Source organism: Hyperolius riggenbachi, chromosome 11, assembly GCF_040937935.1.
Source record: "Hyperolius riggenbachi isolate aHypRig1 chromosome 11, aHypRig1.pri, whole genome shotgun sequence".
Taxonomy (NCBI): domain Eukaryota; kingdom Metazoa; phylum Chordata; class Amphibia; order Anura; family Hyperoliidae; genus Hyperolius; species Hyperolius riggenbachi.
In genome coordinates, this window is record NC_090656.1 from 87,138,156 (window position 1) to 87,156,423 (window position 18,268).

The 18,268-nt window shown below is 43.6% G+C and overlaps 1 protein-coding gene across 6 annotated transcripts in view; it reads right to left on the bottom strand.

Annotated features, from left to right (window-relative positions):
- The window catches only part of RAB3IL1 (RAB3A interacting protein like 1), a 77,152-nt gene that overhangs the window by 30,148 nt on the left and 28,736 nt on the right, over window positions 1–18,268 (bottom strand). For all 6 annotated transcript variants that reach the window (XR_011024898.1, XM_068261319.1, XM_068261322.1 and 3 more), the window contains 2 exons: window positions 14,782–14,859; window positions 14,471–14,680 (listed from right to left, as the gene is read on the bottom strand). Coding sequence is in view for 5 of the 6 variants with exons in the window: in XM_068261319.1 (XP_068117420.1) it covers window positions 14,471–14,680; window positions 14,782–14,859 (288 nt within the window). In the remaining variant the exon portion in view is untranslated. The remainder of the gene's footprint in view (window positions 1–14,470; window positions 14,681–14,781; window positions 14,860–18,268) is intronic.

Below are 18,268 nucleotides of genomic sequence, written 5' to 3' on the forward strand. Positions count from 1 at the left end.
GGTCATTAGCCAGTTGTATCCATTTGTCTCTGGTTTGCAGTTAGATACACTGTTTTTTATTGCCTAATGAAGCAGGACTATACCTGTGAAACGCGTTGCAACACTTTTTTGGAGTATATCAATTTTTGAAAATTGACAGTTTCATGTCTGCTTCAGGGGGGTAAGTCCACCACTGCCTCCTTAGCAATTTTTACAATTTTAGTGTATTTTTTTCTGTTGGAGCCTCTGTTCCCTGCTTACGATACCTGTGTCTACCCCTGGTGGAGGGGTGCTATACACCCTTCTTCCGATCTACAGAGATCGACTTCTTAATCCTGAGCGGGGACAGGTCTAATCTCCCCACCTGCATTTACAGTGGTTGTCTAGAGGGTAACCCTGGTTTGTGAGTATTATTTTACTTACTTACACTATCCATCTTACTCCAGTACTTACTACACTATATAAGCCTCCCTGTGTCCCCACCGTTTGTGGCTACTATATAGCTGAGCACCTGCTACTGGGTACAATACAATACAATACAATACAATAACATTTCTATAGCGCTTTTCTCCCATAGGACTCAAAGCGCTTAGGCTCTCTCAGATTCAGTAATTAGTAGGATGAAGTATTCACACAACAAAAGTTATATTTCTGCAAATGCCAAACTGAACAGGTGGGTTTTCAGTCTGGATTTAAACACGTCCAGGGATGGAGCTGTCCTGATCTGTTGAGGTAAGGAGTTCCAGAACGTAGGGGCAGCATGACAGAAGGCTCTGGGACCAAACGTTTCCAAGTGGACTCTGGGTATGACTAGATTATTAGAACCTGTTGATCTGAGAATGCGGGGATTGCTACGTAGCTGCAACATATCTTTCATGTATCCAGGGCCTAGATTATTTAGGGATTTAAATGTCAGTAGGCCGATCTTGAATAGGACCCTCCATTCTATAGGTAGCCAGTGAAGGAAGTGCAGGACTGGCGTTATGTGGCAGTGACGGGGTTGGTTGGTTAGCAGTCTGGCAGCAGTATTCTGTATCAGCTGTAGACGGTACAAGGCCTTTTTTGGAAGACCAGTGTAGAGAGCATTGCAGTAGTCCAGTCGGGATGTGATGAAGGCGTGGACTAAGGTTGGCAGATCTTCTGGGGGGATGAGGTGCTTGATTTTTGCAATGTTCTTCAGGTGAAAATAGGATGATTTCACCACAGCAGAGATTTGAGTTCTGAAGTAAATCAGTCACGCTGTAATGATATTACCTGGTCCGCTCGCCTGCGATGATCTGGGCGCTTCCGGCTTGCGTCCCACGACGTCTCCCCCGGCGGCACTGAGCAGGCACGTGCGTTCCAAGGGTCGCACGAGACGGACGGGTCAGAGCACGCATCCTCCCTATGCGACCAGGCGGCAGGCGTACCGGAAGTGACGTGGCCGGTGTGTATTTAAACACTTCCGATACACAGCTGCACGCCTGCTATAGTGTGTATTTCGCGCTACTAGGCTGTTGCCTTTAGCAAACATATTTTACTATACTGTTACTGTAACTGTATATGACCTGGCTTGAACTAGACAATCCGTTTGCCTTATCCTACAAACCTGTTATTAATTACCTGTGTATAACCCAGCTTGATCTCTAGACTACCCGTATGCCTATCCCAGCAACCTTGTTATTGATTATCTGTGTATGACCTGGCCTGAACTTAGACTATCCGTTTGCCTTATCCCAGCAATCCTGTTATTGATTATCTGTGTATGACCTGGCCTGAACTTAGACTATCAGTTTGCCATATTCCAGCAATCCTGTTATTGATTATCTGTGTATGACCTGGCGTGAAATCTAACTATCCCCCTGTATTATCATCGTTACATATACGGTGTGAGTGCTCATGGCCTGACTCCCGTACTCTGCTGTATTCTCTCAGGGAACCTTAACTTTCTACTTCGCCTGCATCCTAGGGCAGTTAGTAGTGTCATTTGGGATGTCACGGTCACACGACCTTTACACACGCCTTCTGTACATGCACAGTTCATTCTTTTGAGAACTGCGCATGCACAGAACTTTCCTGGTGATAGGAGAGCATTGTGGAACATGAACGAACAGGACCGCGCATGCACAGAAGGCGCAACTGGAGCTTCAGTTGCAAATATTTTGGGCTGCCCAGCAGGAGAAAAGAGAGGAAGATGAGGGACCTGACACACTATGGGGACTAGAAGAAGCCTTGGGTAAGTAAAAGTCACGTTTTTCTGTCTAGTCTAGGTGTGTTTTAATGTCTGTGTGTTGAGTTGTTTTGATGAAACGTATACTGTTATACAAGCTGTACACTGATTACTTTACATTGTATTAAAGTGTCATATATTCAGTGCTGTCCCATTAAAAGATATATTAAAATATCTACAAAAATATGGGAGGTGTACTCACTTTTGTGAGATAGTGTATATCAAAAGCAGAAATGAATAGCAAGGTTAATCTGACCATACCCCAGCAAACATGCCACAGGATCTCAACAATCTGGAGAGGACTTCTTCACCAATTTTGATTATATGCACATAAGATCATATCTGGAAATATCCACAGTTTTTTTTTTTTTACAGAAATGGAGGTGTGGAATTTTACATTATTTTTCCTGCTCCTACAGATACTGTGACCGCATGCTAAATACTGCAGGGATAATCGTAAAAGGCATCACGTGTATGCTTCACACATTTCAGTGTGCAATGGCCACATGTCCAAACACCCTCCAATGCCTATAACCTTGTCTATTGCTACTTTGCTGATAAAGTATCTTCTATTCGGTCTCTCATTCAGTCCACAGCACCCAAGACTCATGCAACTAATGGAAATCGCTGCAAAAACAACCTAACACCCTGGACTGATTTTAAAAGTATTAGTGAGGAAGAGATCTCAGACATCCTCTGTCGTCTCCGCCAGACAACCTGCGACCTGGACCCTGGACCAACTAAACATATGCTGAAATGCCCTGACCTGCTTGGTCCAGCATTTCACAAAATAGTAAATTGCTCTCTGCAAGCAGGGAGGTTTCCTACCTCTCTAAAAGAAGGAATCATCAAGCCCCTTCTTAAAAAAACTTCCATGGATCCAGATGCTATGAGCAGCTACAGACCTGTCTCCAACCTCCCCTTCTTAGGTAAAGTTATTGAAAAGGCTGTCTATCTGCAACTTGAAACCAGGCTGTCAGTAAACAACATCCTGGACCCTCTACAATCTGGCTTTAAGAAACACCACAGCTGTGAAACAGCCCTCATCCAAGTCTGCAACGATCTGCTCATGACAAGGGACAGAGGGGAATGCTCCATCCTAATCCTGTTGGATCTCTCAGCTGCTTTTGATACAGTTGACCATGAAATCCTGCTTAACAGACTGCAGGAGTACTGTGGCATCAGTGGATCAGTCCTCCAGTGGTTCAGATCATTCCTGACTGACAGAACACAGAGAGTATCCCTAGGACCTATAATGTCCAAACCTGCACCTCTACAATTCGGAGTGCCACAAGGATCAATCCTATCCCCTCTGCTGTTTGCAATCTACATGTTGCCACTCGGTACACTTATCCAACGACATGGCCTGACGTACCACTGCTACGCCGATGACACACAGCTATACCTGTCCTTCAAACCTGGTGGAACAGACCCTACCCCAAAAATAAACTCTTGCTTAGCTGAGCTTCAGGCATGGATGAATGATAACTGGTCGAAACTGAATGCTGACAAAACTGAGGTCCTGTTTGTCCAAAGCCAGTGCTCGCCATCAAAACAGCTCTATCCTAAAGCAACACCAATCAGGATTGGGAATTCAGACATAAACAGCTCCAACCTTGTGCGCAGCCTTGGCGTACTAATCGATGGGGAATTGAGTTTCAGAAACCAAATTTCATCTGTAGTTAAATCTTCCTTCTTTCATCTGAAGAACATTGCAAAGGTTAAACATCTGATTCCCCCAGAGGATCTTCCAACCCTAGTTCACGCCTTCATCACATCACGGCTGGACTTCTGCAATGCCCTTTATGCTGGCCTCCCCAAAAAGGACCAGCGTCGCCTGCAATTAGTGCAGAATGCTGCTGCCAGATTGCTAACAAACCAGCCTCGCCACTGTCACATTACACCGATCCTTCGCTCACTGCACTGGCTACCAGTAGAATGGAGAATACTCTTCAAGATTGGACTGCTGACATTCAAATCCCTGCACAATCTGGGCCCTGGATACATGAAGGACTTGCTGAAGCTGCACCACACCTCTCACAACCTCAGATCAGCAAGTTCTATAAACTTGGTCACTCCCAGAGTGCACCTCAAAAAATCTGGAGACAGAGCGTTCTGTCATGCTGCCCCTACTCTTTGGAACTCCCTACCACACCCAGTAAAGACAGCACCATCCCTGGAGCTATTCAAATCCAGACTGAAAAGCCACCTGTTTAGCCTGGCATTTCCAGATTTATAAAATTCTTCCTCTGTACCACGATGGTCGGAGCCATGCTTATGCGCTTTGAGTCCCACGGGAGAAAAGCGCTTTACAAATGTTATTTGTTGTTGTTGTTGTTGTTGTATTTTAAAATAGGAAATCCCTTCAGGTGAAAGATAAAGGAGAGACACAGGAAGACAAGCATAGGAAACAAGCTAATGAGAACAGAAAGATAAATGATGTGTAGATTCAGTAATACCAGAACAGGAAAGTGTGATGGAAGACTGGAAGGCAGAATGAAGAGAAACAGAGAGAGTTAGAAAGCATTCAGAAGATTTCAGAGTTTCTGCTGTTAAACACAATCACTACTGTACATTTGGTTAGGCTATATAGAGTTTAGGAGTAAGCAGTAAGGTATTTTAGTATTTCGAAGGCATGCTATTACATGGACATACCTAGCAAGTTATCAGTTGGCTCTGGCTTACCAACTCAGACACTCCCTAGCTGCTGGGACCTGGGTTACTAAGGCTATCCAGAACAGCTTATAACATAAAGGGGAACCCCAACCCAGCACAACCTCACACACACATTTATGAACCTACAGGATCTTCTCAAAAAAATAGCATATTGTGATAAAGTTCATTATTTCTGTTATGTACTGATAAACATTAGACTTTCATATATTTTGCCTCCATCTACTGAAAAGCTTTATGGAGATGAAGATTTCATTTTTCAGCACAACCTGGCACCTGCTCACAGTGCCAAAACCACTGGTAAATGGTTTACTGACCATGGTATTACTGTGCTCAATTGGCCTGCCAACTCTCCTGACCTGAACGCCATAGAGAATCTGTGGGATATTGTGAAGAGAAAGTTGAGAGACGCAAGACCCAACACTCTGGATGAGCTTAAGGCCGCTATCGAAGCATCCTGGGCCTCCATAATACCTGAGCAGTGCCACAGGCTGATTGCCTCCATGCCACGCCGCATTGAAGCAGTAATTTCTGCAAAAGGATTCCCGACCAAGTATTGAGTGCATAACTGAACATAATTATTTGAAGGTTGACTTTTTTTGTTTTAAAAACACTTTTCTTTTATTGGTCGGGTGAAATATGCAAATTTTTAGAGATAGGAATTTGGGGTTTTCATGAGCTGTATGCCAAAATCTTCAATATTAAAACAATAAAAGGCTTGAACTACTTCAGTTGTGTGTAATGAATCTAAAATATATGAACGTCTAATGTTTATCAGTACATTACAGAAAGTAATGAACCTTATCACAATATGCAAATTTTTTGAGAAAATCCTGTATACTAAATAACCACAATAAAGATTGTAGGTATGTCAAAGCCCTGGTTAAACATCAATTTTTTAGGAGGGTAAACGAGGGCTTTAACAAGTTTTGATGTTTCTAATGACATAATTTTAACCACTTTGCAATATCATAGTAGCAGTGAAATTGGGCCCTATGCCAGCTGTCATTTGGAGTCAGAACTACACTTCCCATGATCCCTAGCAGTGACTCATAACTAGAGATGGGAAGTCCGGATCTTTTCAATGATTCGGATGATTCGATTCGGATCATTGAAAAGATCCAGATCTTTGATCCGAATCTCGAATCATTTTACTAGGGAAGCATTCGGTGGTGAAATGACTAGCAGGACAGGACTTTCCCTGCAGTGGACAGAGAAGAGGAGGGGGTTGGACAGACAAAGAAGGGGAGATGGTGGACAGAGAAGGGCAGGGAGTGGACAGGGAAGGGAGGAGGTGGACAAGGGGTGAGCAGAGAGCAGAAATGTTTTTGCATATATTACCCACATGTTGCAATCATATGCTTTAAATATATTTCACCTATATGTTGATCTGTATACTTTGAATGCAAACGTCTCACAGTGAAAGAAAGCAATCCCCAATGTGTCCTTTTCTCACCTCCAACACTCATCATAAGGATCATATTGCACTGCAATCACAGTGCCTGCCCTGTCATTCTAGCCCAGCACGCGGTCTGCAAAGTTACTGAGCTGTGCTTCTGATCCAAAACGTTCCCATTTGTTCACTGTGCACAACTACGGAACAGACAGCCTAAAATGAGCAGCATATTACAAGCCAGTATGTGTGCTCTACACATATCTGGCAGTGGCACCCATGTCCCCTCTCTCATTTACCTGTCCCTGCAAGGCTGGCTCCCCTCCAACTGAGCGATCCATCTCTGCTCTGCTTCCAGGACCCCCCTGCCCGCTGAGAGGGGGGGGAGGGGGGGCGTGCCACTCCTGGCTCCACCCCCTTTGTGAACCGAATCGTTCATTTTGATGATCCGGATGATTCGACTCACAAAAGAGATTCGGATCAAATCGTTCATGATCCGGACAACACTACTCATAACTGCCCATACCTCCCCACAGCCAACCACAGATGATGTCAGTGTGTAATTCTGCTGGCCACTAGGTGACAACTAAAGGAGCGATTTGTAGCGGGCCCCAGCCCTAAGGGATGGCTGACACAGCGAGGGGTTTCACACAAGCGCTTTGGAAAAAAGCTCTTGTACTGTGAACCAGCCCTAGCTGACTTCAGCTGTCCTATACAGAAAGGGCACTCATGTTAATTTTTCCTACTACTTCTGCAGGAAGATGTTAAAGATGGCAGATGAATAAAGCTTCAGCAATGTCTTGATTTAGCGATACAGCATAGCTTTTTTTTTTACATTTTGCCTGTACAGTATTTACATTTAAAGAGGAACAAAATAAATAAATAGCATACACATTGGAGTGTTCCACCCTGTAGGTTTTTTAATCTTGTTCCTCTTTAAGTAATTAAACAAGCATGGCTTGATTTTTTGATTTTTCTTTAACTCTGCTACTGGGTTGCAAAAGTGTACCACCCTCCCCCATCGCATGCAATTATATTCCAATGCCACTTTCACACTGGTGCATTTGCAGTCCAGTGTGATGTTTTTCATTGGAATAATGCATACAGGCCCATCCCACTGATGACGCCAAGTGAAGCATCTTCCTCAGGCGGCAGAAGTCTGGGGGCGGCGCCAGGCACGACCAGAAAGTGTGCCTTGCCGGGGGGCCGCCATGAACAGAGCAGAGGGGGAAGAAGAAAAAGGAAAGGGGTCAGTGAGCACAGGGGTCAGCGGGGTCGGCCCCCCCCCTCATCTGTGTCCCCCCCACCCCCCCCCCCCCCCCCCCCCGCTCCCCCTCCAGCTCTTAGCGCAGCATGAAAGTAATTGTGGCGGCAGCAGGTGGGGAGTAATCTACTCACCTCTCTTCCTTGCATTCCAGGCGTCAGAGCGAAGGGTGCGTGACGTCCCACAAGTCTCTTCTTTCTTCAATGCCACCCACAGTGGGCAGTATTGAAGAAAGAGGAGACTTGCGCACTGACGTCTGGAACTCAAGAAAGAGGTGGGTACTCCCACCCGCTGCCGCCGCAATTACTTTCACGCTGTGCTAATAGCTGGAGGAGGAGAGCAGACGGGAGGGAAACAGGTGTGTGGGAAGAGGGGGGGGGACCGACCCCCCCCCCCTCCCCACCGCTGTGCTCGCTAACCCCTTTCCTGGGTGCTAGGGGGCAACTATACTAACTATACTGGGGGCATTTATACTAAATACTCTATACTGGGGCCAACTATACAATCTATACTGGAGCAACTATACTAGATAACTATACTGGGGCAACTGTAATAGAAACTATACTACCTATACTGGGGGCAACTATACTACCCATACTGCAGCATCTATACTACCTATACTGGGGCAGCTATACTGGGGGCACCTATGCCTGGCTACCTACCTACCTATAATGTGGATGAAAATTTTCGGGTGCTGTGTGATCACTCCAAATCGGGGGGAGCATGGGGGGGGCACATCCTCACAAGTTTGCCTCAGGCAGCAAAAGGTCTAGAACTGGCCCTGAATGCATAGCATGCTGTGCGTTACTGGCCAATGCACAGTTATGGTGCATGCATCTGTAGAGGGAGGGTTCTGTGTTTGGTGTGTGTAGGGTTAGGTTTAGCCATAGGAAAATATTGGTAAATAATTTACTATCGGAATCCAGCAGTAGACTATGGCTAATTTTAGCAATATTCTACTAGCGGCAATCTTCTGCGCCCTTCTTTACTTCATGTATGCTTAATTATCAGTCTCCATGTCATGCGCATTTCCTACAGCAATAAAGCAAGTAAAACCAGGAGGTGGAACTCAAAACAAAAATCACATTTTCATTTATAATGTTTCATTCTGTATTTTCCTGATGGACAAAAAGACATCAGATTGAGAAACGTATTTTAAAAAAAAAAAATAAAGAAAGAAAAATTCCCTTTCCCTGCTGTAAAATATGACTACGCTTTGCAGCTCTAGGGCCATATGCAATTCAATGTGCACAACAAACCTTCTCGGGTGGCCAACGCTTCTGAATTAACACCACTCAATAAAGAGGAGAGGTTCAGGTAACACTATCCACAGTACCTCACTAACAAAAAAACCATGACCTCTTCATGTGCTTATACAAAATATAACGTTAATGTTAGCATACAAAAATCCCAACATGACGTCTTGCATCACCCACCCCTATAAAACCATTAACAACACATTGGTTTGCGTATGGAGCACTCATATCATATCCATTAAAGTATTTCCCACCGTGCAGGTGATGGTAATAATCCAACTATGATCGCCCAGCTCACGCCTATGCCAATCACGCTGGTCCACCAATCACGAACATCTCCAAATCCCTAGGACTCTTACTATTTCCGGGTCGCACTGACCCGGAGTAGTAAGCGTGCGCTGCCCGGCGGAGCGCGTCCTAGATGGCAATAAAGGTGCATTTTTTTCAGTTTTGCGTCCATCCCTAATTACAAGCCCATAGTTTATAAAGTAACAGTGTTATACCCTCTTGACATAAATATTTAAAAAGTTCAGTCCCTAAGGTAACTATTTATGTATTTTTTTTTATTGTACTTTTTTTTTTTTTTTATTACAAAAAAAAAAAAAATGGGGAGTGTGGGAGGTAATGAGTAGAGATGTGGCGAACTGTTCGCCCGGCGAACATCTCTGGAGCTCTTACTACTTCCGGGTCGCACTGACCCGGAGTAGTACGCCTGCGCTGCCCGGCTGAGCGCGTCCTAGATCTAGTTTTTTTTGCAATAAAAAAAAAATTAAAAATTTACAATTAAAAAAAATACATAAATAGTTACCTTAGGGCAGGGGTCTCAAACTCGCGGCCCGCAGGCCATTTGTGGCCCTCAATACAATATTTTGTGGCCCGTGCCGGCAAAAGCTTCCTTATAGTTCGCTTCAGTGCTCCCAAGTAATCCGTCCGAATCCCCGCCGCTAAACGAGGGCTGCAGAGCCCCCAAATCACCCGGGGGGCAATCCGACGGCATTTCCTGGAAGGGGCAGAGCTTTCAGCTTCAGCTCTGCCCCTCCTGACGTCAATCGTGGCGCATCGCCGCCTCTCCCCGCCCCTCTCACTCTTACTTCACAGAGAGGGGCTTGGAGAGGCGGCGATGCGCTGCAATTGACGTCAGGAGGGGCAGAGCTGAACTGAAAGCTCTGCCCCTTCCAGGAATTGCCGACGGATTGCCACCCCCCCCCCTGCCCCCCGGGCGATTTGGGGGCTCTGCAGCCCTCGTTTTGCGGTGGGGACGAGGCGGATTACTTGTAATGGGAGAACTGAAGCAAACTATAAAGTAAAATAGGCAAAATAGTTTGCTTCAGTGTGAATTTGATTTTGAAATAAAAATCAATGCAGGGGGGGGGGGGGGGAGGGGTTCAAGCGGGAGCTGCTGATTGACTTTTTTTGTGCAATCCCTTATGCGGCCCAGCCTCATCCTAACTTTGCCTCCTGCGGCCCCCAGGTAAATTGAGTTTGAGACCCCTGCCTTAGGGACTGAACTTTTTAAATATTTATGTCAAGAGGGTATAACACTGTTACTTTATAAACTATGGGCTTGTAATTAGGGATGGAAGCAAAACTGAAAAAAAATGCACCTTTATTTCCAAATAAAATGATGGCGCCAAAGATTGTGATAGGGACATAATTTAAACGGTTTTATAACCGGGACAAAAGGGCAAATACATTTCATGGGTTTTAATTACAGTAGCATGCATTATTTAAAAACTATAATGGCTGAAAACTGAAAAATAATGAATTTTTCCCACATTTTTCCTATTTTCCCATTAAAACATATTTAGAATAAAATAATTCTTGGCATAATGTCCCACCTAAAGAAAGCCTAATTGGTGGCGGAAAAAACAAGATATAGTTCATTTAATTGGGATAAGTAATGATAAAGTTATAGACGAATGAATGGAAGGAGCGCTGAAAGGCTGAAAGGTGAACATTGCTCTGGTGGTTAAGGGGTAAAACCCCTCAGTGGTGAAGTGGTTAATTATCAGTCTCCATGTCATGTGCATTTCCTACAGCAATAAAGCAAGCAAGTAAAACCAGGAGGTGGAACTCAAAACAAAAATCACATTTTCATTTATAATGTTTCATACTGTATTTCCCTGATGGACAAAAAGACATCAGATTGAAAAAACGTAATTTCAAAAAAAAGAAAAAGAAAGGAAGAAAAATTCCCTTTCCCTGCTGTAAAATATGACTATACTGTACTTTGCAGCTCTAGGGCCATATGCAATTCACTTTTTCTCAAGTTTTCTTCTTGGAGATCATTTTTCATCTTCTATTTAGAATAACGGTTCATCACTCTGCAATTGAAAACGTACCAAAATGTAGCTGGAAAACATTGGCGTAGCAATAGGGGATGCAGAGGTTGCGACCGCGTCAGGGTCCTTGGGCCAGAGGAGCCCACTGGAGGCCCTCCCTTAACCACAGTATTAGCTCTTTATTGGTCCTGTGCTGATAATAATCACTTCTATAGATGTTTTGAATAGTAGTGATCATTAATACACTGTTCCCCATCCCCTTCTTGCACCTCTGACACTGTGGTTGACCTAAATTGGTTTTGGTGCGCCGTGTCAATTGTTATGTATAGAGAGCTTGGGGGTTGGGGGGGAGGGACAATGTAAAACTTGTACTGGGGCCCACATCTTCTAAGCTATGCCACTGCTGGAACAGTAATATCAAAACTATTTTAAAGGGAACCTAAACTGAGAGGGACATGGATGTTTCCTTTTAAACAATATTATTTGCTTGTCAGGTCTTGCTGATCTCTTTGGCTGCAGTAGTGGCTGAATCACACACCTGAAACAAGCATTCAGCTAATCCAGTCTGACTTCAGTCAGAGCACCTGCTCTGCATGCTTGTTCATGGGCTGCGGCTAAAAGTATTAGAGACACAGGATCAGCAGGAGAGTCAGGCAACTGGTATTATTTTTAAAGGAAAAATCAATATCCTTCTCAATTTAGGTTCCCGTTAAAGGATACCCGAGGTGACATGTGACATGATGAGATAGACATGTGTATGTATAGTGTCTAGCACACAAATAACTATGCTGTGTTCCTTTTTTCCTTTCTCTGCCTGAAAGAGTTAAACATCAGGTATGTAAGTGGCAGTTCCTGAGTCAAGACTGGGTCAGACTACAGTGTCACCCTCACTGATAAGAATGTCCAACTATAAAACACTTTCCTAACAGAAAATGGCTTCTGAGAGCAGGAAAGAGATAAAGAGGGTCAATAGTTCATAGATTTTAGCTCTGGCATACTTCTATGAATGTGTCATTGAGCAAAGACAATAAAACAGTAAAAGCTTAAAAAGGAGATTTAAATATAAAATAAAACTGTGGAATATCTTAAAAAGTCATTTTTAGGAGAAGGAGGATAGATACAATTGTTTATTTTATTAGTTTATTTTCAACTCAGGCGTCCTTTAAAGGGATACTGTAGGGGGGTCGGGGGAAAATGAGTTGAACTTACCAGGGGCTTCTAATGGTCCCCCGCAGACATCCTGTGCCCGCGCAGCCACTCACCAATGCACCGGCCCCACCTCTGGTTCACCTCTGGAATTTCAGACTTTAAAGTCTGAAAACCACTGTGCCTGCGTTGCCGTGTCCTCGCTCCTGCTGATGTCACCAGGAGCGTACTGCGCAGGCACAGACCATACTGGGCCTGCCTATTACACTCCTGGTGACATCAGCGGGAGCGAGGACATGGCAACGCAGGCGCAGTGGTTTTCAGACTTTAAAGTCTGAAATTCCAGAAGTGAACCGGAGGTGGAGCCGGAGTATCGGTGAGTGGCTGCGCGGACACAGGATGTCTGCGGGGGACCATTAGAAGCCCCGGGCAAGTTCAACTCATTTTCCCCAGACACCCCCTACAGTATCCCTTTAAAGAGACACTGAAGCGAAAAAAAAATTATGATGTTATGATTTGTATGTGTAGTACAGCTAAGAAATAAAACATTAAGATCAGATAAATCAGTCTAATTGTTTCCAGTACAGGAAGAGTTAAGAAACTCCAGTTGTTATCTCTATGGAAAAAAGCCATTAATCTCTGCGACTTTCAAAGTCCTGGAGAGGGCTGTTATCTGACATTTATTATCTCAACAGTTACTAAACAAATTCCTTTTCCTCTGGCAGAGGAGAGGTCATTAGTTCACAGACTGCTCTGAAAGAATCATTTTGAATGCTGAGTGTTGTGTAATCTGCACATATTATAGAATGATGCAATGCTAGAAAAAACACTATATACCTGAAAATAAAAATATGAGAATATTTTCTTTGCTGCTAATCTTCTAGTAATTATTCATAGTACACAACCAATTCATTATATCATATATTCTTTTTCGCTTCAGTGTCTCTTTAAGTAGTTTACTGCTTGCTGGTGATTTAAAATGCATTTTATTGACAAGTTTGAAAATATCTCTTAGGAGAAAACTCAGGAGAAAAAGTTAATTGCATATGGGCCCTAGAGTCCTGGGTTTAAATGTCACCAGAGACACTGTGGCCCATATGCACTTAGCATTTTCTCCTAGGTTATATTATCACACTTTGTAAAAATAATTGCTGTCACACCACCAGCAAGCAAGAAAATCCTCAAAATAATTTTGATAGTACTTTTTCACCTACTTTTTCAGTTGTAAAATGTTGAAAAGGTATTGTAAAGAGAAGATGAAAAATGATCTCCTAGGAGAAAACTCAGGAGAAAAAGTGAATTGCATATGGGCCTGTATCTGCATGAAGTCTTTTTATAGTGCAGGTGCTCCAGCGTCCCACATCCCAATAACATGCATGTGGTTTAATTGGCTCCCCAAGACTGTTGTGGAGACAGAGGCTGTGAGCCTCATTGTGGACGAGACGATTGTGAGCCTGGTTCAATGTTCTCTGGTTCAATGTAGAAAATGTGCTACAATCACATACTGTGTAAAATAACAAAGCAATAAAACATGACACCCCATCATTATTTCTTATACACTTCTTTATAGGAGTATTTTATTGCTTTCAACTGGCCTGTAGAACAAACTAAGCTGAAATTGATTGGAAATCTGGCTGGGGAGGGGAACACATGCACACCGAGATATTCCAGCATGCCGGATTGTTCATTTTAATTGATTCAGTTGGAAATTGATTGAAACGATTGATCGTTTGAATATGTTGCTGCATCGTAATTTGTATAGTCTCATTTCTGCGACTGGATAAAGGCTTTAATCATTCAACTTTACAGTGGAAATAATAGTTAAAGGAAACCTGAGATTAGTTAATAGACTGTATTTATACTTATCTGGGGCTATCTCCAGCACCATAAGGTGCATGGGCCCCCTCGCCGTCCTCCTCAGCCCCTCCGTTCTGCCACTATCTCACCGGGTAATCGGGCCGGCTACGCTCTTCTGCGCATGCACGGCTCAGCTGCGCGCATGCCCCCGTCGTACTTCCATGGCCTGGGAGCATTGTGCACTGGAGTGTTCGGCATGCACTGAGGAGCATAACTAGCCATGACTGGCCAGATTACCGGGTGAGAAAGCGGCAGAACGGAGCGGATGAAAAAAGGACAACAAGGGACTACATGCACCTCACGGGGCTGGAGGAAGCCCCAGGTAAGTATAAATTAGTCTTATTAACTAATCTCTTATAAACTTTCTGCATCACAGAATATGTGTAAAAGAAAATGGCATTTGCTCCTCACCTCTTTGGCCTCATTGCTGACTGGCTGGACAGGAGGAGCAGCTTGTGCCACAGCAGCGCAGCCTGTGCTCTTGTGACGGGCGTGGCCTTTGCGCAGGGCGTTCCTAGAAGGGCTCTGTAACTGGGGGTGTAGCTCACGGTTTGGGGAAGATGGGGTGGAAGTGATGACCAGTGTCTTCAAAGCTGTGACTTCAGCCTGCAGCATGTCAATCTGATAACACAAATGAAGCACAAGTCACAAACACAATAGTAGATATGTACTAAGACTTCATAAGTCTGAAGATCATCGCTCTCCAATGCATGTTAAATTACCTTCCCATGGGCCTCGCTCAGCTGCTTCTCAGATGCGGCCTGCTTCATGTTAGCCTCCCGAACCATTTTATGAGCCTCCTGCAGTAGAGGTGACATGAAGACATGAGAGAGAGATGTTAACCCATTCAAAGACACTACAGTGGGATTACTTCTTGCAGGCACATTGTGGTTTCAGCTCCATTAGTCCTGACTTTTAATGTCCAAGCTGAGGAGATAAATGGATATTGCTACATATAGGCATGAGATCAGTCACCTGATCCATTCATATATAGGCAGACTGGAGAATAATATTTTTTACAAGTTGTCTCAATGTCCAAACCCTACTTGTGAAAATGGTGATCTGTCTTGTGTGATTTTGTTGAACGCTTTTGTACTTCCCACTGTAGGAAGTCTCCTCCCTTCTTGAACCTCCTTGTTACTATGGTGCTCTAGCCCATAAAGGACACATGGTTCACCAGGTGATTTAGACACCACCATAGCCCACAATGTAATTAGCACCTATATCAGTACCAAAAAGGTAACATTGGAGTGAACTGCATCTAGGGATTGCGACGGTGAAGCTGGAGTTCGGCTTTTGTGTAGCCAAACTCTGGCTACAATAGTAGCGATGTTAGTGATGGTGTTGCGGAAACGAGCTCTTGGCTACTATAGGCGAGAGCCAGGAGATTCATTTGGGTGTTGGGCGTGAAGGTGCATGCTCAGCTATTCATGCAAACATATCAGCAGAGAGAGATAGAGACACCCATGGTTTGGCTATTATGTAGCTGAACCCCACTTTTGGTGTAAGTTACTGTTAAGAGTAGGTGGGGGGAGGTTAGTGTTAGGAGTAAATGGGGGAAAGATTAGTGTGAGAATTAGGTAAGTTAAAGTGATAATAGAATATCTGTAAAATCACAGATATTCTACTATCAGCATTATCGGGCGTTTTTTTTTTTTTTAATTTAAGCGGGTCAGGGCCCAACTAAACTGACTTCTGATTGGTGCTCAGAACTCCGACATAATTAGACATGCGAGTGAGCACAGTAAGAGCCTGTGGGGCAGGTGTGGTTAAATCTAAACAGCCATAAACAATGTGTACATTCAACCATGTGTGTTCCCAAATCAGTTAAAGGTTACCCGAGGTGACATGTGACATGATGAAATAGACATGTGTATGTACAGTGCCAAGTGCACTAATAACTATGCTGTGTTCCTTTTTATTTCTCTGCCTGAAAGAGTTAAATATCCGGTATGTAAGTGACAGATTCTGTCTGGGTCGGAGGATAAAACACTTTCCTGGCAGAAAATGGCTTCTGAGAGCAGGAAAGAGATATAAGGGCTCAATAGCTCATAGATTTTAGCTCTGGAATACTTCAATGCATGTGTCATTGAGCAGAAACAATGAAACAGTAAACAATTAAAAAGTGGATTTAAAGAGACACTGAAGCGGAAAAAAAATGATATAATGAATTGGTTGTGTAGTACGGATAATTACTAGAAGATTAGTAGCAAAGAAAATATTCTCATATTTTTATTTTCAGTTATATACTGTAGTGTGTTTTATAACATTGCATCATTCTCTAATATGTGCAGTTTACACACTACTCAGCATTCTAAATGTTTTTTTCAGAGCAGTCTTATGTACTATTGACCTGTCCTCTGGCTGAGAAAAAGAAAATTCTTCACTAAGGGCTGGTTCACACCGAGCGGCTTGTTGAGCATTTCTGCACCCGCTTGCGGCTGCGGATACGCTTGGTCAATGTATCTCAATGGGGTGGGTCACACCAGAGCGGGAGGCGTTTTGCAGAAACGCATACTCCCGGGGTGAGGCATTTTTTGGATTGTGGATGCGTTTCTGCCTCAATGTTAAGTATAGGAAAACCGCAAATCGCTATGAAAAACGGCAGTTCAGAGCGGTTTTGCAGGCGTTTTTGTTACAGAAGCTGTTCAGTAACAGCTTTACAGTAACAATACAGGGAGTGCAGAATTATTAGGCAAGTTGTATTTTTGAGGAATAATTTTATTATTGAACAACAACCATGTTCTCAAGGAACCCAAAAAACTCATTAATATCAAAGCTGAATATTTTTGGAAGTAGTTTTTAGTTTGTTTTGAGTTTTAGCTATTTTAGGGGGATATCTGTGTGTGCAGGTGACTATTACTGTGCATAATTATTAGTCAACTTAACAAAAAAACAAATATATACCCATTTCAATTATTTATTTTTACCAGTGAAACCAATATAACATCTCAACATTCACAAATATACATTTCTGACATTCAAAAACAAAACAAAAACAAATCAGTGACCAATATAGCCACTTTTCTTTGCAAGGACACTCAAAAGCCTGCCATCCATGGATTCTGTCAGTGTTTTGATCTGTTCACCATCAACATTGCGTGCAGCAGCAACCACAGCCTCCCAGACACTGTTCAGAGAGGTGTACTGTTTTCCCTCCTTGTAAATCTCACATTTTATGATGGACCACAGGTTCTCAATGGGGTTCAGATCTGGTGAACAAGGAGGCCATGTCATTAGTTTTTCTTCTTTTATACCCTTTCTTGCCAGCCACACTGTGGAGTACTTGGACGCAGGTGATGGAGCATTGTACTGCATGAAAATCATGTTTTTCTTGAAGGATGCAGACTTCTTCCTGTACCATTGCTTGAAGAAGGTGTCTTCGAGAAACTGGCAGTAGGACTGGGGGTTGAGCTTGACTCCATCCTCAACCCGAAAAGGCCCCACAAGCTCATCTTTGATGATACCAGCCCAAACCAGTACTCCACCTCCACCTTGCTGGCATCTGAGTCGGACTGGAGCTCTCTGCCCTTTACCAATCCAGCCACGGGCCCATCCATCTGGCCCATCAAGACTCACTCTCATTTCATCAGTCCATAAAACCTTAGAAAAATCAGTCTTGAGATATTTCTTGGCCCAGTCTTGACATTTCAGCTTGTGTGTCTTGTTCAGTGGTGGTCGTCTTTCAGCCATTCTTACCTTGGCCATGTCTCTGAGTATTGCACACCTTGTGCTTTTGGGCACTCCAGTGATGTTGCAGCTCTGAAATATGGCCAAACTGGTGGCAAGTGGCATCTTGGCAGCTGCACACTTGACTTTTCTCAGTTCAAGGGCAGTTATTTTGCGTCTTGGTTTTTCCACACGCTTCTTGCGACCCTGTTGACTATTTTTAATGAAACGCTTGATTGTTCAATAATCACGCTTCAGAAGCTTTGCAATTTTAAGAGTGCTGCATCCCTCTGCAAGATATCTCACTATTTTTGACTTTTCTGAGCTTGTCAAGTCCTTCTTTTGACCCATTTTGCCAAAGGAAAGGAAGTTGCCTAATAATTATGCACACCTGATATAGGGTGTTGATGTCATGAGACCACACCCCTTCTCATTACGATGTACATCACCTAATATGCTTAATTGGTAGTAGGCTTTCGAGCCTATACAGCTTGGAGTAAGACAACATGCATAAAGAGGATGATGTGGTCAAAATACTCA